This window comes from Cucurbita pepo, chromosome LG13, assembly GCF_002806865.2.
Source record: "Cucurbita pepo subsp. pepo cultivar mu-cu-16 chromosome LG13, ASM280686v2, whole genome shotgun sequence".
Classification (NCBI taxonomy): Eukaryota; Viridiplantae; Streptophyta; class Magnoliopsida; order Cucurbitales; family Cucurbitaceae; genus Cucurbita; species Cucurbita pepo.
The window spans coordinates 6,925,523-6,947,778 of NC_036650.1; the positions used below are offsets into that span (position 1 = coordinate 6,925,523).

At 35.6% G+C, this 22,256-nt stretch overlaps 1 protein-coding gene across 6 annotated transcripts; it reads right to left on the bottom strand.

Annotated features, from left to right (window-relative positions):
* Positions 1-94: 94 nt before the first annotated feature.
* On the bottom strand, positions 95-21,116 carry LOC111808408 (exocyst complex component SEC8). 6 transcript variants are annotated; one of them, XM_023694351.1, is made up of 28 exons: positions 20,770-21,116; positions 18,986-19,040; positions 18,279-18,491; positions 17,758-17,931; positions 16,228-16,332; positions 15,718-15,827; positions 13,897-14,070; positions 12,841-13,018; positions 12,622-12,728; positions 11,692-11,996; positions 11,409-11,572; positions 10,816-10,931; positions 8,417-8,487; positions 7,942-8,072; positions 7,805-7,854; positions 7,134-7,234; positions 6,506-6,618; positions 6,253-6,364; positions 4,954-5,147; positions 4,746-4,831; positions 3,083-3,269; positions 2,922-2,999; positions 1,845-1,946; positions 1,642-1,716; positions 1,295-1,390; positions 906-955; positions 745-819; positions 95-705 (listed from the first exon to the last, which is right to left on the bottom strand). In XM_023694351.1, exons 2-28 carry the CDS (start codon positions 19,025-19,027, stop codon positions 693-695), a joined length of 3,222 nt encoding a protein of 1,073 aa, XP_023550119.1. In that variant the 5' UTR covers positions 19,028-19,040; positions 20,770-21,116; the 3' UTR covers positions 95-692. The 6 variants fall into 6 exon arrangements, with proteins under 6 accessions (XP_023550119.1, XP_023550116.1, XP_023550117.1 ...); XM_023694348.1 differs by having other exon boundaries at positions 95-667; positions 708-819; XM_023694349.1 differs by having other exon boundaries at positions 95-819; positions 18,986-19,047; positions 20,889-21,116.
* Between the last annotated feature and the right edge of the window lie 1,140 nt (positions 21,117-22,256).

Consider the following 22,256-nt stretch of genomic DNA (forward strand, 5'->3'; position numbering starts at 1 on the left):
TTCTCTGTACATCTTCTGTGCTTGTGCTCTTTAAGGTCATAATTTGTGTTAATTTTAAGATAGTTAAAAACATCATACTCAAACTTAGACCCACTTCAGATGAACTTAGAAATAATAATAATACAATTTTATACAAGTAACATTTCTACATTACATGTACACATACACAAAAAAACTAATAATAATTCTCACCCACCTGCATCGAGTTACCGAAAGAGCATCAACGAGTCGAAAAAAAAGAACCAAAATTGATTCTACAAAAGTTGTTTTAAAAACACAACCATAAATGAAGTGATGAAGTTAACAGCATATGAAGAAACCATGGGATGGGTAGCAGCCTCCATTGAAGGAGAGAATCATCATCATCAAGGTTGCCGTTCGCCCCACTTCATAAACTACAGAGCTATAGTATGCTTCACATTTTGTGTTGATATCCCTGAAAAATAGCAAATGACATGAACAAAGGCCATCCAGAGAAGCATTTAGGAAGTTAACAGGATAAGGATCTCGGATACACGAGTGACAGGTATCTTAACGGGATAAGGATCTCGGATACACGAGTGACAGGTATCTTAACGGGATAAGATCTCAGATACACGAGTGACAGGTATCTTAACGGGATAAAATCTCAGATACACGAGTGACAGGTATCTTAACGGGATAAGATCTCGGATACCCGAGTGGCAGGTATCTTAACGGGATAAGATCTCGGATACCCGAGTGGCGGTATCTTAACGGGATAAGATCTCGGATACGCGGTCTTGTGCGTCGGGTGGAATCTCCCTTCCTGGAACTTGGACCTTGAGAAGATTGGCATACCTGTCAAAAGAACACACATCAATTGTTTAGGATCAACAATTTCACAAGATCGTCCTAATTAAGCAGAATGTGGACTGTTAACTTACTCTGCTGCAGTAAACAAATGCTCGTGCTCCATGATAAAGGCAAGCAACGCCTGTAGGAAAAGTTATTTGTAACGGCCAATGGAACGTTACTAAACGTTAAACAAGTAGATTTTAGGTTAAACTACAAATTTAATCACTCAACTTCGAGGTTTGTGACTAACTTTCAATATTACAAATTTAGTTCAAGTATCAAACAGTTTAAAATTCGTCAATTAGCTTTATAAAGAAATGAATTTGTTAGAGATTATTGGACACAATTGAAAGTTTAGTGACTTATTAAACACTTTTAAAAGTTCAGGAACCAAGAACCAAATAAACACGACCCTCAAACATCAATCACTAAACTAGTGATTTAACCTAGATTTCAAGAACGAAATTAAACAACTTACCTCAAATGGCATGTTCAATAATTCGTAGTAAGTTCGCACACGATCTAATCTCTGTTGTACTACATCACTATTAACGGAAGGAATTGCTACCAAGGCCTGTAAATTATCCAAAAAAAAGAGAGATTGATTAAAGCTGTATAAACATTTTTGCATTCTGTTGCATAAATTTCTAGCCATGACTTCGAGATCGACCGAATATAATCCAACAAAAGATTACTTTTAAACTTCCATTAGAACAACTGAAGGCACCCATGTAAGTGCCATAACTTGGCTTTTTATAACCAAAGGTTGCATGAAATCCTCATAGTTCGCTTTATTCTAGAGACAATGCAATGTAATCGACGTACCTGTTCTAGTGCAATTGAATTCCGACATATCTGCTGAACGCCAAAGAGATTGATAGATTTCATGTCAGCGACCGCCTACACACACAATCTTATCGGTGAGAGCGACCGAGGAGGAAATTTAAATAAAAGCTCGAATCTAAGAAGTTATCTAATGAGAACTACCGAGGAATCTGAACGTATGAAAATGCAATGAAGATATGAACCTTAATAAATGCATTTGCTGCAATACCACTGATTCCACCAAATATGTAATTTCGTCTCAGCGCTGAAACAAAAGGCGCTATTTCCTCGTCTCGACGTGTTATCTATAGGTAAGAAAGAAAATATGTGAATTTTTTTTGGAGTAGAGCCCCTTAGTGACAGTACTTTCAGGACATGGTATAAATTGTTTAACACTGAACATGATAAAACTAGGGAGCAAGGAACAAAAGTGCAAAAATAAATTATGGATTCTCTCTTCCATGTATTTAGATCCCACATTGGTCGGAGAGGAGAACGAGACATTCCTTATGAGGGTGTGGAAACCTCTCCACTCCCTGGCAGACGCGTTTTAAAACCTTGAGGGGAAGCCCTTTAAGGGAAAAGCTCAAAGAGAACAATATCTGCTAGGAGTGGGCTTGAGCTGTTGAGGGCTACAATTCTAAATGTTAACTCTGACATAACGGGTATCCTAAAAAACCAAACAATCTCATGGGTTTGTAAAATCCTTTTGATTTGGGAAAACTGCAAGGGGATTTCTAGGAATCCTTCCATACAAAATGGCTACAAAAATGAACTCATCCATTATTTGAATAACATCACCTACTTATCCATTATTTGAATAACATCACCTACTTATGGTCAAGCATGCTTTCCCCACCTCATAAATTCTACCCCCTCCCGAAAATAAAATGAAGTAAAATAAAATAAAAGGGTGATTCGGGTTTTCCCTCGCACTCCCGCCCCAATACAAATATTCGGGTTTGGGTTTAGGGAGCATTTGTGAATTTATAATCTGATCCGTTGGTAAAAGGAAGTTCATTTTTGAATTTATTCTCATTGAATTAGTAAAATTTCTAGAGTCTACTACCTTCAAATACTGAAAGTGCTCATTGTTTTCATCATATACAGTTTAGCTAATGCAATCATATCAAGAAGAAAAGATATTCTCTCGAACGTGCCAAGAGTTTAATTAATATCGACCAAAGAGATTCACTAATTTTTTTTATTTATGAAATTATATATTCAATTAAATTTAAACTGACACATAACTATCCCATATAAATAATCATCCAACTTACCTGTGCAGTGAGGGAAATAATGAAGTCATCTGGCTCTTCTGCATCTTGGTTCTCCATATATTCCCTGGTTGTCATTTCCTGTTTCAGTACAACTATTAACAATTTGTTTCCTTAACCGATCAAGCAAACTCTAAAACCCTTGGGAATCACAAATTTCCAACCTGTAAATGGAAAAGTGTCGCTAGTTGCATCTCGATACGCAAAACCTTGAGGCAGTCAATAGATAATTTTCTATACTCCTCTGCAAATGATGCCAGATCTCGAGTAAGGGCGCTGTTTGTCCGGGTATGATGGTGGCTGCCATTAACTTCTGCTTGACAGGAAGGTTTCAAAGTTGTCTGTCCTAACCTGGATGCAAACAAAAAACTGTTCATCTAGGATACAGCATATGGTTATCAAATTCGTAAAAAAATGCGCCAAAAACTTCTCAACTTAAAAATGTGGCTGCGTTTTTCAAATAAGAAACTTACATCAAATTACCTTTGTTAATATGAAACAAATTAATATGTTTAAAATAGAAATTAAAGAATTGTTTCATCCCATGCTAAAAAGTAAAGAAAGCCTCAAATGTCCAAACTCTTTAAGAATGATGAAAAGACAATTAGCACTTTCCAAGAGAGAGGAAGAACATTGAAGCATACATTGTCTATGGGCACTTTCCAAGACCTATTGGGCATAATACTACTGACAAGGCTCCATTCGGCCTACTAGGCTTCCCGACCTAATGGTCGCCTAACAAACTTTGTGATGCCATTACAATGCTTACCAGAACGTATCGGGCATGTACCGTGCCATCTGGGACTTATCGAGTCCCATCGATGCTTCACAATGCACCCTAAACATCAGGATGTCATCTACCTTTGTTGCTCGCTTGGACACATTTATTAAGAACCGACTCATGGGCTAACTTTGTATTCAGGACTTTCAAAACATTCATCCATCTGGGCATACAGTTCGAGAATCCATTCCGTGTGTTTTATGCATATCGAGCGAGAGCTCAAACTTGTGTATAAACCTACAACCCATAGGAAGGAGCACAATGTCAACACACCGTTGCATGTCTTCCCATATAAGTACATTTTGTGGCATATTTGATGTGTCACCCTTGCACATGGCAAGTGGTCTAACATGAGCGCCTATCTAATCTTAGAATAACTTGAAAACTAACGTGCTTACATATCTCATCAATACGCATCTAACTCTAAAGTCACTCGTCGAAACTGCAACCCCCACTTTCAGTTTCAATTGCTTATCCCTAACACCACTGACGACACATCACTTCTATTTTTGCTCCCACCTCCACTAGGCTTTCTTGCATGCTTCTTAGCTCGTTATCCAACTTTTCATCATTTGCATCTATTTTCCCAAATTATGACGTCAATCTCCAAGAAAATATGGCATTTTGTCTTTCTTCTGCGTAGACTTAAGTAAACCAGAACTTCTAATGTTTGTGTCCCTACTTTCTTGAAGAAATCACTTAAGTAATAAATTAAACCAGGCAACAAATTTAAATTGAAATGTGTTACTAAATCGAAGGATCTCCAAAAAGATCCTAATGCACAAGCACAAATGATCATGTTGTTCTCAAAGATTGCTACAAAACAAGCCTAGAGGATGACATATACAAGGCACTTGGATCTGTGAAATGTGACACTGCCCAACTCTTTCGTTGGAACAGAAAATAGGTCCTCTATGTTACGCTTCAATGAGCAACTTATAAATCACACGTGCCTGAATCTGAATCAATTGAAGCTTACCAACAAAAATAATAATAAAAAAAAAACGAAACGAAACATGCATGAACAACCAAATGAAGAAACTTACTTGTCAATAGAGTCAGCAACAAATTCCAGTGAGTCACTAAGTGATGCCAGCAAAATTAGTTTGTGATCATCACGGATCAGATACTCCTAAACAAGAATAGTTAACAAAACTTGTAAGCTTCAATTTAATTTTTATGTTGTCTCTGGAATGGAAGGGAGGCAGAACCCAAATGTACTTAGTTCAGTTAACGAGAATATTGTTTCCAAACCTGCTTAATCGATGGTAAGTTCAATAATAAATTGGAGAGCTCTAATTCAATCTCAGCAGTTTCGGCATCAGAAGTATTATTTTCCAGGTCTGACTGGCTACTAAGATTTGATAAACAAGCACTAGCTGGATCAAGTCGCAGTAATTTCTCAATATCGTGTCTCCCAATAAGCATATAACTCTGCTTTTCAAGAACTGCCTGGAATTATAACAACACTTGAGTAAAAGTTGATTTGAAAAAAGAAACATGCTACAGGGTAATTGTAGTATCAATTAAAGTATAATTATCAAACAATTAGGATAAAGAACACTAATTAAACGATTTCAACTCGGCCAAATCCCCCAAAATTGTTAAAAAAAAAAAAAATTTCCCTTTGATTCAATTAAAGAATTATCTCAAGGAAACGAAGATTCTGGAAAGATATGTTCGGTTCCTTTTATGGCTTCAAAACTAGAGGNATATATATATATATATATATATATATATATATATAAATATACGAGGCTTCTCTATATAGAGGGAAACCACAAAAGCCCTTCCAGGAACATGTGATCAGGGAGGCATGCTTCAACAGCCTTAGTGGGCACTTTGGCTAGGAATAGCACTCTTTGTGGTTCTTGAACGATCTTAATTAACTATTAATTTAACTTTTGTATCATGTAGTATACAAGTAGCTGTTATTTTAATTCTTATATCACGTGGTACACGAGTAGCAATTCAATTTTTTTTATCATGTGGTATGCAAGCACAGGAAAAGCCATATTGTGTCCGCATCGAACAATCTCCTAATTAGTTGACTTTTCTTGCGTGGGTTGTTTTTATTGAGGTTACAGTTTTAAATGCTCTATATAGTGACCTCCTTTCTGAAAGATAATAGAATAAAGAAAGATTTTGAGTTGTCCTGAAGAAATCTGATCCATGACTACATAAATAATGGTAATAATTTCTTTTATACAAACAAGTTCATTGATAATATGTAAAATAATAATAACAGCCTACATCAAATATTCACCACATATCATCGTCACCAACCAATTCCAAACCATCAATAAATATGGTATATTTGCTTTGGGAAAACACCACAACAGGGTTTCTATTGTTTTGAGCTTACATGCGAAATTGAGCAACATTTATCAAGAACGAATGCGTAATGATTTAAAACTTCAAACCCAACGAAGAATAAGCAAGGGGAAAAACAAACTCAATAATCAAACAAGGAAACTAAAATTAGAAGGATAGCATGAGTATTAAGTGTATGCCAACTGAAGAAAAAAGAGTGCAGAAGAGGAACAAAAGCACCTGCCTCCATATATGATGTTCGACACCTTTCATATGTTCGCTCGAGGAATGTTTGTACATACTTCACAATGTCGGAAGAAAACTTGGGCATGGCTTGAGCCCAACCAATAACCTAGAACAATTTAGTAAGTCCAAATCAGAAATTTTTAGGCCAAACATATACATAAGATATCAAACTATGAAATAAGAAAAGGTGAAATATGATTGCAAAGGAGGGAAATCAGCTTTCTCCATTGAAGAAATATAGACTTGCCTCTCGCTCTAGGAAATCGATAGCCAGTAGTCCTTGTAAAACTGGTCGACCCTTCTCAACAGATGTATTATAAATTGCAGCAGTATGAGCCCTTGGGCGAAATGCAGCAGGACCTATGAAGAGGCCTTAAATTAAGAAATATAGTTCACCAGAATGTCATGGCCCATTGGGCACAAACAACTGACAAGTCTTTGATCAAGTATCAGACTGAACATACAAGCAAGATTCTTCCTTCTTTTACAAAGTTAAACTCCGAACGCCCAAAAAAAATCCATGTTCGAATATATTATTACGCCATATTAATTAAAAGGTCAATGGAGAAAGCTGAGAATTGCCTTTTCTGGATATTATTTTCATGGTTAGCACAGTTCAGTTTTTCTTAACTATAATCCCATAGGAACTCCATCTTTACCCCCAACCTGCAGCAAACAGAAATTTCTTGGATGAACCTCTACAATGCTTCACTCTATGCCTCAATGTCTGCTTGCATTAGTAATATGCTTTTTAAAATATATATATAAATAAATGGGGTTAACTTTATGAGGTATTCTATTGTCTGAAAACTTAATTCAAGTTGCAATCCTCCAATAGTTTTTAGAAGGAGAAGCTGAGAGATGAGAAAACTTGCTTGAAATAGCTTGTTGCACACTTTTTCGGTAGTCTACAAACATAGTCGGCAAAAAGTGGTCCTTCACAAAATTGTCCAGAAAAGCAATCAATCCATCATTCCTATAATTTCAGGAATCAAATAACTAAAATCAATAATAATGCAAAAAATAATAAATAATAAGAGTAATAAAGGAATTCTGAAGATAATGTATTTGGATGAACCAAAAACCAGCCGTGAATACTAAATTCTGTCAAACAAATGTAAATAATATATTTTCACTATCATATACATGTACTAACATTCTATAATGAATGCATATAAAATAAACTTAAAAGTGCATGCGCATGCACACAAAAGATAAAGAAGAGCAAATAATGAATGCTGCAGGATAAGTTGTTCTAGATTTCCATCTCGTGCCCTACAACCTGCATATGCTATCGGCAACTGATAACAGACCTCTAGATGCAGTGGAAATTTCTCAAACAACCCAACTTATCCTATAATATTAGCTGATCATCAAAGCATGTCATCTTTAAACCATGCAAGTGTCTCCCTCATATGTTCACAGATGCAGAATAGACGAATAAAGTAACTATGCAATGAATAAATAGCCATTTCAAGTGGATATCCTCTTAAAGTAGTGTCTAGATTAAACACACCATTATACCTTTCTAGCTTTTAAAACTTACCCAAGCTGCGAGTACTTTTCTGGAAGCATTTTAGCAACTTTATCTGTGAACTGGGGAAGGCATCAAAATGTAAGAACAGAAACCAATATCGATGGGTTTGATCATATACATCATCTGCATAAATAACAGTCAGAAACCTGAAGAACTGGCCGGTATATGGCTGCTGCCAAATAAAAGCCCTGTTCAGGCAAGACAGCTGCAGATCCATAGCCTTCTTGTAATACATTGGGGCCTTTCCTACTCCATCCATGGCGAATGAGATCCGCATCTTCATAATAATTAACAAATAGAAAAATACTCAGATATGCTGAAGAATAGAGAAGATGAAGGAGTGAAAACACACACACACACACACAACACAACATGATAATTAAAACTGCATTGAATGAATATCTATACAAGGTATCCAATTGAGCTCCAAAAGCAGGTCATTAGTGGCCATTATGAAAGCAACATAATCAAACAAAAACACTTGAAGGAATGGAATTCATTAATTTTTATAGTTCACGGTTTGGTCAGAGTACCACTTGCTGAAACTGACTGCAAACTGACTTATCGGTCTAAGGAAAGCGAAAAAAATTATGTTTTTCATGTACTAAAGTTTATACCCACCTTGGTTAGGAACAGATATGGTAGCATCTGTGAAACGAAAAGCGAAGGTGAGACCATCATCTGCCCCATCCCTGCACATTTTTGCAATAAGAATTCAAGAAAAATAAGTTAGAGCATTAACGTGGGGAATTTTAGCGGCATATCATTCATACCTTAGAGGTATGAATATTGTACAGACTAGAAAACCAGTAAGAATAAACACAATTATCATTAGGGGGTGTACACGGTCCGGGTTGGGTTGGGTTGAGGGATTTTTTTGACCCAACCCAAAAGTTCGGGTTGGTTGGATTGGTAACTTTTTTAAAAAGTTTTATTTATGCACCATTCATAATTCTTCAATACAATTTTAGATAAAAGATATTAAAAGTTCACAAACAAATCCAAATCCTTCTATAATCATTCAAAAAAACAAATTCATCAACAACATCGAGAGAAAATTGTAACATCTTAACATAGTTCAACTTTGTCATAAAACTAAAAACAACTAAGTACCAGCACTTCTTGAGAATTTGTTACTCTAAAAGTGATTAGTTTAAAGAAACTATACATAACAAAAATAAAAAAAATAAAAAAATAAAAAAAAAACGGTAAAAATATTTTACTTACATTGGAGGTCCCTAAATTATTAGAAAAATAGAAAATATATATAAATTGTGATATAATAATATTGCAATGTAGAGATAATAAATACATTAGAATTTAGGATTTTCTATCACAGTTTTATAACAAAATTTTCAAATCTATTGAAACTAATTTTTTATCCATCCAATTTCGTGTCACTATTTTAGTGTGTTAAAAATCTATTGAAACTAATTTTTTATCCATCCAATTTCGTGTCACTATTTTAGTGTGTTAAAAAACTCCCAAAATAATTAAGAAAATATCAACTAGAATCGAACCTGCACGTGGAGTAGTTCTAGTAAGCCCAAATTACCACTTTGACAAACCCATGAATACGTTAAACTTCTTAATGTATTTTATAACTTGTTTGGTTTGGGTCAACTTGAGGTTTTTGTCATATGAACCCGAACCCGAACTCAAAACCGAACCGAGTCAATTCGGGTTCAAGAAAAATATTTTAACCCAACTCAACCCTACAATTCAGGTTGGGTTGGTTCGGGTTGTTGGGTTGGATGCACACCCCTAATTATCATTGACGTGCAAAGAATGTGAAACACAAGAAAATTTTGTGAACCGCCTTAGGGACCCCTCATCCCTAAGGCCTTTAGGCTGTCTCCTATTTCATGAATATAATTTGTCATGTTTCCATCAAAAAAGAACTCAAGTAATTTAGAGAGAGAGAGTGACAACACAGGTTTTACAACCAGACCAAATAATTCAACAGAAACTAAGGAATCGATCACAAAACAAGCTTTCCAATAACCAAAGTGTAACTAGAACAAAACCCTACGACCATCCTCCATAGAATAAGAAAAGTTTTTTTAATAAATTTAAACAAAAGAAAAAGAAAAAAGATTCGAACTTTCCAAGATCAGAAGAACCCGAAAGTTGGTTGTTTATTTCTTTAATTGAATGCCAAAAAGATTTCTACTGGAAGAAATCTCCATGACCAGAAATGTTTTCAATAAGAAATTGAAAGAATGGACCACCAATTAAGGCATCTCACCAGACTATGACACATACATTTTCCTAGTTTAAATGAAATCATAGTTTCCTAGAAGAAATGGCAAATTCCAATTTCACAAGAACAAGCAGGAGGTACCAACAGAACAGCCTTTTCTCATAAATTCATTCCATAATATGATGAAGAAGCATATCTGTAAAACAGCTTTAGACATTTGGGATAGAAAAATCAATATTTGTCGATTTTTTTTTCTAGAAGAGAAACAAGAAATTGATAAATAAAGTGGGTGGGGCTACAACTCCCAACTACTGTAGGCAGGTTACAAGATAGATCTCCAACTTAAAATCAATAATTTTTTTTGTTGTCCTTTAATTANAAAAAAAAAAAAAAAAAAAAAAAAAAAAAAAAAAAAAAACAGGAGAACAGGAGTAATAAGAATCTACTGCTAAACTTCACGGTCACACCAAATCCAATCTTGACAGCATCACAACCAAAGAGTAAAGGAGAAAACAGCATGACCGCCTTTATATATTGCCTGTAGTATGGGCAAAAACTTTACAAGAAATTACATCTTAAGCCACCCTCAGAGTCCAAACGTTAAATCATAAATCCAGAGGACTAGAGCAAAAGGCAACAAAATTTAGAAAAGCAACAATAAAGAAGAAATAAGCAAAATAGAATATGCTGAAGGTTGATAGCTAAGTAAATGTGCCAAGGGATACATGAAGATAATAGTATGAAAAGATATTCAAACAAAGGTAGAAAAGCGTTGCAAAATAAGCTCGTGAATGATGAAGATGAATTGAATACATGCCTCTTTTCCTTGGAGGGCGCCTTACTTGCAAGCCTAGCTGTTTGTACAGCAGCATCAGCTGATGCTGCTTCAGGGGTTGCTCGCAGAATCTCACAAATGAATTGCTGACATTCACTCTGTTTCATAGCCGAAGAGATCAGAATGCATACATTTTAGATAACAAGTTTTGTGGAGATATCGACGCCCAACCACATGCTTCATTCCCCTTTGAAGTTGATGGTTCACATGTCCTTCACTCCCCTTTAAAAGTTGAGAGTTCTCTATTAGCAGGCTAATAGAGAACCCTCAACTTTAAGGGGGAGTGAGCGACATGTGGGTGGGTGTTGATATAACTTCAACTACGTGATCTTATACAATTCATGGCCCCCATAGAATTGCCCGACACACGTTCGTTCGTAATTACTTCACTTACACCATCAACATAGGAAGCTTTTAGTTTGACCCATTCACTTTTTTGGAGAAGGGCCATTCTTGTCCTTTTGTCCATTAAGGTTGATGCTTTGGCTTTGGCCTTCCTTTTTCTTTATTAACTTAAAAATTAATTTTTTTAAGAAGAAGAAGAAGAGAGAAGGAGAGTACAGTTACACAATTACCTGCAAAACTGTGAGGGCAAAGCCTATAGTATAACCTCCAGTAAGTTGAGATGCTTCAGAGTCTGGATTCCAATTATCTTCAGTTGGCATTGACTTTGGTGTACTCATATCTGCTTGTCGCAATACTTTTGCTTCCAGAAGCTCCCCAACAACAACATGATTCTCTGTATGAACACCACAGGCAGTTAACACTGAGCATTTCGGGGAGAAGGAAAGCCAAAAATATGTGAAAAATATTTTTATCAAGACATATTATATGTATATATGAACAATGTTTTCTGACCAAATATACGAACAACAGTTTCCAGAACAGAATCCAGAAGATCTCTCGCAGAGGACTGTGCTTTTCCCATAGGAGCCATCACGGGTGAGACAGGGCTTACTGCAATCAGTGTCCCAGCCAGTGAAATGCCGTTCTGGCACTTATGTTTTGGTACATGGAAACTTTCTATCTGTCCCTTCATAAAATGAGCAGCAGTCTCAGATCTAACAGCTTGACCAAAGCCTAACCTTGAAGAATTTCTTTGTTCTGCATAAACTTTGATTTTGGAAGTTATAATCTCATGGATAGTTGGTCGCAATCTTTGGCTGTCAGATAAGAAAACATAAAAGAAGTTGATGGATCAAATAAATTCAGATCAAACAGATATAGATTTAGTGCTTTTCCTGGTACAATAAATTGGATCATGTAAAGAAATAAAGCAATAATTACAAATAAAAGAGCTCTAGAAAAAGCGTAAGAATACTCCTCAAAGTAATAGAATGGAAGCAAATCCTACAAGATTTAGATTCTAAAAAATTAAACTCTAAGAAAGAGCCAAATGAACATTCATCTAAATGATAAATCATCTAAAACAATTTTTAATATATTAAGATTCTCCTGAATTATATCCCAACTTTAAAATATATACATATATAATGTCAGCACACCCTAATGATGTTTTTGTCTCCTTTTGAGATAACAATTTAAATGACCTTCGAAAATGGGAGAGCCTTTTTGTAACCCCCAATGCTCGGAGCTCCCCATCTTTATATTTCACAGCATAAAAAATACATATGTATCTTACTTTAAAAATAATAATAATAAAATAAGAAAACCAAATTCCTGAAAAGAGACATAGGATAGTAGCAATTATAAGATTTCATACAAACGCTGCTAAAGCAAAAGCATCAAATTCAGGTGAAAACAAAGACGATTTGGCAAGAAACAAACCATATGATAGCACCCGCAGCATCCACTTTGCCAAGCATACACAGACATTCAATCATGGTCTGCAAATACTTCACATGAAGCGGAGCATCAAGCTTCTTTATTGTTTCCTACATTTAAAAATTAATAGAAACTCAACCACAAAGTCGAGGGAAAAGTTACAGGATCTAACTGTAAGACCACAAGAATTATCGGATCTTTTATTCAAATAATATTTCTTACTAGAAATTCATCTGGAATGGAATTTGAAAGCCATGTTGGCAATTGACGTGAAGTCAGTTTTGCCTCCTTTAACCCGCCATCTACACCATTGACCCTTGAAAAAGTTGACTGGCCGTCTGAAACAGCTTCGTCATTTAATTTCAGAGTACTACCTTCCTCGTGGCCATCAAATGATGACCTGGAAACAAGGGAAGACAACAATAATGAAAATAACATAATTTCCTCATGTATATCAGCAACGTTTAACTCAGAAAATTAATGTTGCATCATAATGATTGGAGCACATACTAGTGATCTCTGTTCACATAATGCCATTTTACAATCCATAAACTAATAATAAATGACACTGTATAAGAGAGCCCTAGATTGAAGAATAGATCGCTTGCTCCATGGAATAGCAGACGAGAGAACATGGCCTTTGCATATGATTCTGTGTAAGAAGGCCCTGGATTGAAGGAGATAGTTTGCATGCAGGCATCAAAAAGTTTTTAAAGAAAATTTCACTAGTAATGTAACCCAATGAGATTTCGTTAATAGCTCATTGGTTTCGGGCCATCTTTCCTCCCTCCAATGTGAGCCCCCTCCCAATTCAAGAATATAATAATGCTGTAGCCTACTAGAACAAACTGATTATAAATACTACATTGTACCAAACAAGGATATCCTCAAGCAAATTGTTCAAGCTCAAGAAATCAATGACAAAGCTTAAAATTAATTGGAGGGACTTTTGTAATTAGCTTTTTTTGTTGGGTGGGGGAGCTCTTTTCCCCCAGCCCTTGGGTTGTTTTTTCTGTTTCCCTCTTTTCTTTTTTGTATTTATATACAACAGGTTTCTTACTAAATAGATGACAGCATAAATATTCACATCAGTCAAGCTAAACCAAGAAGAACTCAGAAAAAAATACCAAATTTACAAAATGAACAGATAAATTATAGAAACCTCTATCAAGACTGGGAAAGAGCAGTACTTCAAATAGAGAAGGTAAAGTAGCAGCTGCAGAGAGAAGCTGGCAGGAGAAAAAAAAAAAGTCGAAGAAAGTTTGTGAAAACTCTTACCCATCATCAACAGAACCTGCTCTAAATGATCCATCTGCATGACTGCCGAACTGACTGTCACCTCTCTGCGATCTGGTTCTTCTAGACAGAGATTGTGAGCTATTCAAAGACAAAGCAACAGCTTCAGCAGTCGGTACTTCATCGTCCCTTTCCTGCATGATTGAGGCTGCTGAACTGCATAAAAGTATTAGATTAGTAGCAACTTCACGTCAACAAAGACAAATATCATAGCTAATATGTCATTACACAACCAAATAGTTTGCATTCGAGCAAGTGGCTGAAAGACTACAAAAGTGGCCATTTGTCGGAGGATTTTTTCTGTAAATTTCTTTCCTATAACAGAGGATCAGCTTTCTGAGATCAGACATAGGTTAAGTAGCCGAAATCCAAAGCACCTAAATGAATTTAATTGTACCAGACTTCCTTTTGTGGTGAGTGATGCTAGATGTTTCACTATCAATAAGTGAGGGTACACAAAAATGGTGAGGAGATAAGAAAACTACTCCAAGCACTATAAAGGGGATTAAAAAAGGCCAATACAAAAGGAAAGTATACTTTCAGGAAACAAATTAACAAGTTCACCGGTCATCAAAAGAACTTCATGTAGCATCATAAAGTGAGGATGCCCCTAAAATTTTAGGCAAGCACCATAGACTTACGCACAGACTTTTCCAACTGTGTATGCTACATACTACATTTTTTCTTGATATTTATTAGTCTAATAATACCCTTACGCATAGGACATCCATGCTGACATTGGACAAGTATTCCATTTAAAGATGGAAAAATAAATAAAAAGAAAAGAGAATGTCATAGAAAAAACAAATACTAATTAAAAAGCAGGACAAGAATTCCTACATAAAAGGAAAAGCAAACACAAATATAATCTCATTTCTTTATCTCAGGATGATTCTAGCTTAATTTGTTTTCCAACATTAAGCCATTAAGAGGATGATTGCAATGCTACAAGGTAATGCACCTTTTAAGTCCCAATCGTAAATTCCAACTAAAGAAGTTTAATCAAGAACAGGTTTGAACATTTAATTAAAAAAACCAGAGACTGAATTCAAATATTCAGAAGTACTTGGACTTAATTATAAACCAAATTGAATTCAAGAACCAAAACAATATTTAAATTATGACATACTTTCATTTTAATCTCTATCAGTCTAAATTCATAGTGTCCCTAATATTAATATACATCAAAATGGTATTTAAACATAATAACACGAACCACAACCAACAACTGGAGAATGAATCAATGACCAGTAACACCATTGTAATTCATAAAAATGCGTANCTGTAGCCTACTAGAACAAACTGATTATAAATACTACATTGTACCAAACAAGGATATCCTCAAGCAAATTGTTCAAGCTCAAGAAATCAATGACAAAGCTTAAAATTAATTGGAGGGACTTTTGTAATTAGCTTTTTTTGTTGGGTGGGGGAGCTCTTTTCCCCCAGCCCTTGGGTTGTTTTTTCTGTTTCCCTCTTTTCTTTTTTGTATTTATATACAACAGGTTTCTTACTAAATAGATGACAGCATAAATATTCACATCAGTCAAGCTAAACCAAGAAGAACTCAGAAAAAAATACCAAATTTACAAAATGAACAGATAAATTATAGAAACCTCTATCAAGACTGGGAAAGAGCAGTACTTCAAATAGAGAAGGTAAAGTAGCAGCTGCAGAGAGAAGCTGGCAGGAGAAAAAAAAAAATAAAAAAAAAAAAAAAAAAAAAAAAAAAAAAAAAAAAAAAAAAAAAAAAAAAAAAAAAAAAAAAAAAAAAAAAAAAAAGAACAAGAAGAAATCAAATACCTGTAATCACCCTTATTATAAAGATGGGCATGCAAATCCTCCAAAACTTTATAAAAAATAACTCCCCTTAATTTTGTCAACTCTGATCGCACATCTTGAAGAGCACCAACCTACATGAGAATTGGAGTCATCACAGGGCAACCAGGATAGAACAAGCAAATAGTCCTTCGAGTACTAGAAATAACAGCTATATGTGAAAAGGAACCGGAAGAGAGACTTCTGAAGCATTAAATTGAAATAGAGCTTACAGGGGGATGGAAGAAATGAACATGCTCTATTAAATCCTAGGTTCAGATTCTTAAATCATGATAATAGCCCCTAACCCAGTTCACCTCTCATAAAGAGATGGAAACTAGCTCCCTTTACCCACACTCTCCTCCCCTTTTTCCCTTTATCCCTTTCTACTCCTCTCACCACTCCATACCAAACACAGGGCAATAGTCACACTAGAAAGGAACTGATGAATCAAAATATTCCTGTTGGCAACTAAAGTTTTCTAAATAAACTTACTGTTTGAAGCCCTTCTCGCTCAAGCATTAATGCCGATTGAACAAGTAGTTGAACTGCTGCGTAAAATTGCTTTTCTGCAATCAGTTTTTCAATTCGCCCTGGAACCTGAGACATGTTTCAGATGAATATTATGCCTGCCTACAACTATTGAGAATGAGTGACAATAGTTCTCTACTAAAATTGAACCCCTTTTTTCATAGAAAAGTAACGGTCAACATTGGACATAGCCATTAGGTACCTCAATTCATGAGGCCTTGAAAAGAAGAGAAAACACATTCTTCCAAGAAAAGTCAGAACATTCATTCTTTCATTTGCTTAAAGGTCTCAATGTTAAAGGCAGAGTCCGATTGGTCTTATATCCATATAGCTGCTTCTTTAGGGATTAGAAAACAAAATAGAAGATCGCAGTAGATAAGGTTTTGCAGTATAATGACTTGTGGTAATTGTTTCGAAGTTTCTTTGTGGTTTTTAAAATGAGAAATTTAGATTGCCCCTCCTTCGACTTTTATATAACAAAAAACAATTTTGTAATCTCTTTGCATCTTTTAATTGGGTTGTTATTAAGAAGCACGAACACAAACATGACATGAACACACCAATTTCTAAAAATGTAGGACACAAACACGGCGGAAACATGTTTTTTTAAAGATAATATTAAAAATCAAACGCAAAATACTACATTTTTTTTTAAACATTAAAAAAAAGATGGATGAAAAAAGAATATCCATTGAATTTAGGTTAAATATTAAATAGTGCATGAAAATTAAATGGCCAATAAGTAAAATCATATAAGTCCAATTAAACCCAAAAAAAAGACAAAAGCCCAACTTGCCTAACGTAGCCCTCGACTCCCCCGATTCTTTCTTTCTCCTTTATTCTCTTCACCTTCATTTGTGATTTACCTTCCCATTACTTTTGATTGACCCCACCTCAGTGCCGCTCCTTCAAAGGTTTGAGTTTTTTTAAGGTTGTCCCCCACGTGTCTGAATCTACTAAGAAAAAAGACGCTCAAGTTTACATGTCAGACACGAGTTTAGATGTATCCGTGTCCGACATGTCTGAAAGTGGAGCAAAGTGTTCGTGCTTCCTAGGGCTGTTCACCAACGTTTCATTCTGGTGTACTCTCATGCACATGTCCCCTCTAATGTGTCCATGTATTTTTCATCAATTCCTTCATTTTTCTTTTTTTTCTCTCTTTTTTTCTGGCACATTTTGTCACCACTTAGTTATATTCCTTAGATACTACAAAGACAAACAATAATCTATGGGAATTTACATAATTATGTAGGTACATATGTGTTGAATTATTGATTTAATAAAATTTACTGTGACGCAGGTGATTGAACATGGAGGAAGCCCTGAAAGTGCTTTTTACAGCTTACATTCTAAGAACTATGCTGCATCGATCATAAAGTAGAATATTATGACATACAATCCCACCCAAAAGTCAGTTTTCAACAATTTACAGATTTTAGATTACCATAGTTGGTAGTGTAATGTTTTATAACCAAAATATTAAAAGAGGCGTACCTTAGCTATGCCCTCAATTTGATCTAGAAGGGATATTATGTGACGCAATGTAACTGAACGATACCATAGCTGATGCAACTGCTTGTTACGGGCACTGAAACTTTTTTTTGTATCAGCTAAATCAACCTTCAAAACTGCTATACTTTCGGAAGATTCACAAAATAAACGCAATATCTGGAGAAAAATCATTTAAAAATTTAGTTTTATAATGAATTATATAGAATTCTACAACAAAAACAAAAGAGAAGGGATAAAAACTTCTGAAGAGTTGTATGATGAATTTTAGAGAATTCTATAACAAATGTGAATTATAGAGATTCCTGCAACTCAACACCTCCATTTTTTTTTTTAATTAATAAAACAAGATACTTATTAGACCAAGAAAATCTTAATGCAGCTGATAGATTCAACTAAAGTAAATATGACCAAGATTAGCGACTAATTGGAAGGATAAGAGAGCATTTGAATCCCTAATCAGGGAGTAGAAGCGAGCATATAGGCAAAAAATAAGTTCAATAAACCTGGGAGTAATTTTGAATGGCTTTGTTGAAACCACTGTGAAAAGCATGCACCACTTCATCCACAACTTCCTCAATAACATCACTCTGCTCCTTTAAAACTTGTGCTTCCCCTTCACGATCTTTTGATGTTAGGATATGAACAACATGAGGAAGTGAATCAAACCGAGCAGCAGCCCAACTCTCATCAACTCTTGAAAGTTCATCCTTCAAATACTGCATTTAACATAGATATCCAAATATAAAGATAGTTTGCACATAGCCTCTAGAACAATGTCAATCTCGATGATTGATATTTAACAAAACTTGGTTCACACGTCATTGCCCCCACTTCTAGGAAAAAATTATTTCAATATAAGGACAAGTAGGAAAATTATTTCATCAGTTGGGTAGTTAAAGGCATGCTCGGTAATCAAATACCACAAGGAGAATAAAACTCAAGGTATTAATCAATTAACTTTTCCTGCTATGCAGAAGGAGAATAGAACTTGCTACGAACTATTACTCAAATACAAATTTAAACCTCCAAATATATTTCTGTACAGTAATGTGATCATGTATTCACATAAGGAATTTTTCCTTTCAAACATGGCAAAATATAAAATATAAAATTGATGGACAATTATAACAATTCATTGAAGGAATGAAGAACCATAACTCATATAACACCACAAAACTGCAAGAAAATGAATGTCTAAAAGAAGACTTACAGCTTTCCCGGGAGGGAGTGGCAAGCCATCAAAAATTCCCATTTCAAGCCTCTACCTAAAAAAGAGCAAGCAGGTAACCGTTAGAGCGCAACTGATTCTTGATCCCAAGGATGAAAGTGCAATGCAACCTATTATAGCAACAAACTAAAGCCAAACAGCACAGTACTCACTAATAACATTTATAACTCTCAAGCCTTGACTGACAGGGAAACATTGGATGATTCTATTGGTGCTTGGAGAGTTTTTTTTGTAGCCCAATGAGAGGGGACGACTGTATCTGGAACCCTAGTCCTACTGAAGGATTCGTGTGTAGATTTTTTTTTTCTTTGTTTAGTGAACCCCACTCTCAAGAATGATATGTTATTTGCCTCGTCGCGGAAGGTTCAAGGTTAAGTTTTCTATATGGCAATTTTTGTATGGAAGAATCAACAGGGTTTCACGGAGGATGCCCAACTTGATGGGCGCAAAAACTCTTAATCATATTCTTTAAGCTTGTGATTCTTCTTATGAAGTTAGGAGTCATATAGGATACACAGAGTCTGAAGAGTTCCTTCTCTATCCTCCTTTACATGAATCCTGAGAAAGGTAGGGCTCTGTGGCGAGTTGTGGTGTGTCCATTGTTTGGGGGCTTTAGGGAGAGAGACATAGAGCTTTTAGAGGACTTGAGAGGCCTCTGAGTGAGGGGTGGTCATGTATTAGATTCAATGTATCCCTATGGGGCATCAATTACTAAGCTTTTTTAAAATCACCCTTTAGGTATTATTTTGTTAGATTGGAAACCATTTTTGTATATTGCCTCTCTTTGTTGTGGGCTCTCCATATTTGCATGCTCATGTATTTTTCTTACTTTTTCTCAATGAAAGTTCGGTTATTCATAAAAATAATAAATAATTAATTATTTTTATTTAAAAAAGAAAAAAAAAAAACAAACACTCCTAACATGAATTATGCCAATGCAGATATTTTGAGGGGCTGGAAAGCCATAAAACTTCCTATTTCAAGCCTTCATCTAAAAGAGCAGATGGTAACCATTGAAGCCCCGCTCAAGTCGTTCAACTGACTCTAGAAACCAAGCGGAAAGGGAAAAACCAACTACGACAACAAACGAAAGCAAAACAACACAGTATTCACTAATAACATTCCTAGAACGAACTAGGCCAGTGCATGACATCCTTTTCCTCTCCCCCTTGAAAATTATATGCACTCTACATGAAATAAGCAATATGCAGCATAAAAGCAATAACTCATTTTCTCATTTTGAGAAACAAATTTCATCTGAACATTAAACTTACAAAGGATAAAACCCTGAACCGTTCAAGAAAACTACGAAGATTAAATACCTCCTTAGCATAAGCATTTTTGTAATGGAATCAAACTCGTGGATAAAACCTTACAAATATTTTGACACCCAATTTTTAGAGGTCGGGACCGTGATGGGCATAGCATAGGCCACTACAGATATCAAAAAAGAAGTATACTCTATAAACGTCACAAATTCCCGAGTTACACCAGACTACAGTAGACGACGACAACCAGGAAGGAACTGAGAGCAAGATGAGATCGATACTTACACGCATTACAACAAGCTCAACATAAATAACAACAGATTGCATAAACTAAAACCTTAAAAAAAAAAATTACACCCAGCAGCCAAAAGCCAGACCCACATCATGAATTCTCAGAAATCATCATTCAATTACCGACAAAATGATAAATCACCAGCAACCTCAGCCATTAAACATAGCTTAATTCGAACAACCTTGAGAAAGATCAAACGAACAGACCTTAATCAAGTGACATTGACAGTCGTGGACGACTGAAGAAATGTGATCACAACGGACAGAGAGAACGAGAGATAATTGAACCAGAAATCGTATGTTGCTTGCCTAAATTGAACAGTGCACAGGTCAATGAAGAAAGAGAGCGAGAGACTACAGATTGACTGCCACCGAGACTTGATGGTTCAATTCGCCGCCAGGGACGGAGATGAACCGAGTCCGGAGCTACAACGGAATGCTGATGAGAGAGAAAATGTTGAACTACAGCTCTGATTTGCTCAGAGCGTGATAAATGGTGATGCCGAAGGAAATGGAGTTGACCCGCCGATCTTGCCCTAAAGCCCCAACCATAATAAATTTTCAACCGCGTGGCGATTTACCGGCAGCGGGAAAAATTAGTCGTTATTGGTAATATAGATATTTATTTATAATACAAATTTAGTTTTTTTTATTAGGGGTTTAAAAATTAATAATAATTAAAAAATTTATTTGGTGTGAAATAGATTTTTTAATTTTTAAAAATATCTAATAAATTTTTTTATCCCATAAAGTGCTTAAACTTTACACGAACCACCCTCCTTCCAGGTTCAGCATCCTCGCTGGCCCTCTTTCCTTCCTCCAATCGATATGGGACTGCCCCCAAATCCACCCCCTTTTAGGCCCAACATTCTTACTAGCACACCGCCTCGTGTCTACCCTCTTTGAGGAACAGGGGCCGCCCCCAAATCCACCCCTTTGGGGCCTAGCGTCCTTACTGGCACACCGCCTCGTGTTTACCCCCTTTGAAGAACAGCGAGAAGGTTGACACATCGTTCGGTGTCTAACTCTAATACCATTGTAACGACCCAGATCCACCACTAGTAGATATTGTCCTCTTTGGGCTTTCCCTTTCGAGCTTGCCCTCAAGACTTAAAAACACGTCTGCTAGGGGAAGATTTGTACCCCTTTTATAAATGGTGGTTTGTTCTCCTCCCCAACCAACGTGGAACATCATAGTTTCCACACCATCGATCAACATCGACTCATCTTAAGGCACTCAAAGAGGGGCAAAACAACGAGACGAGACTAATAGGGCTTATGGTTCTCGCCTGTAAATGGACCTTTACGGTAATATCCCATTCACGACTCATTAGGAGGACCTCAGAGAGCTCATGATCGTCCGTCTAAATAAGAAATAACCATATTGATGAATGAAATAAAAGGTTCATAATCTCGTTTTTTTCAACCGTCAAACTCTTACACTGATTTTCTCAACATTTAGATACGATCCATTGCTTCAGAGTACAAAATCTCAAATCAGATCGCCCAACTCATAATAATAATAAAAAATCGAAAATATAATAATGGTAGGACTAAAATTATTAATGTGTCATTGTTAAAATAAAATAATTAACAATAATTTTATATTTAACGTAATTAATTGTTTATAATATAATAATGATATTTTTCCAAAAATAAAACGTAGGGGTATTTTTGTAAACTCGATTTCTTCC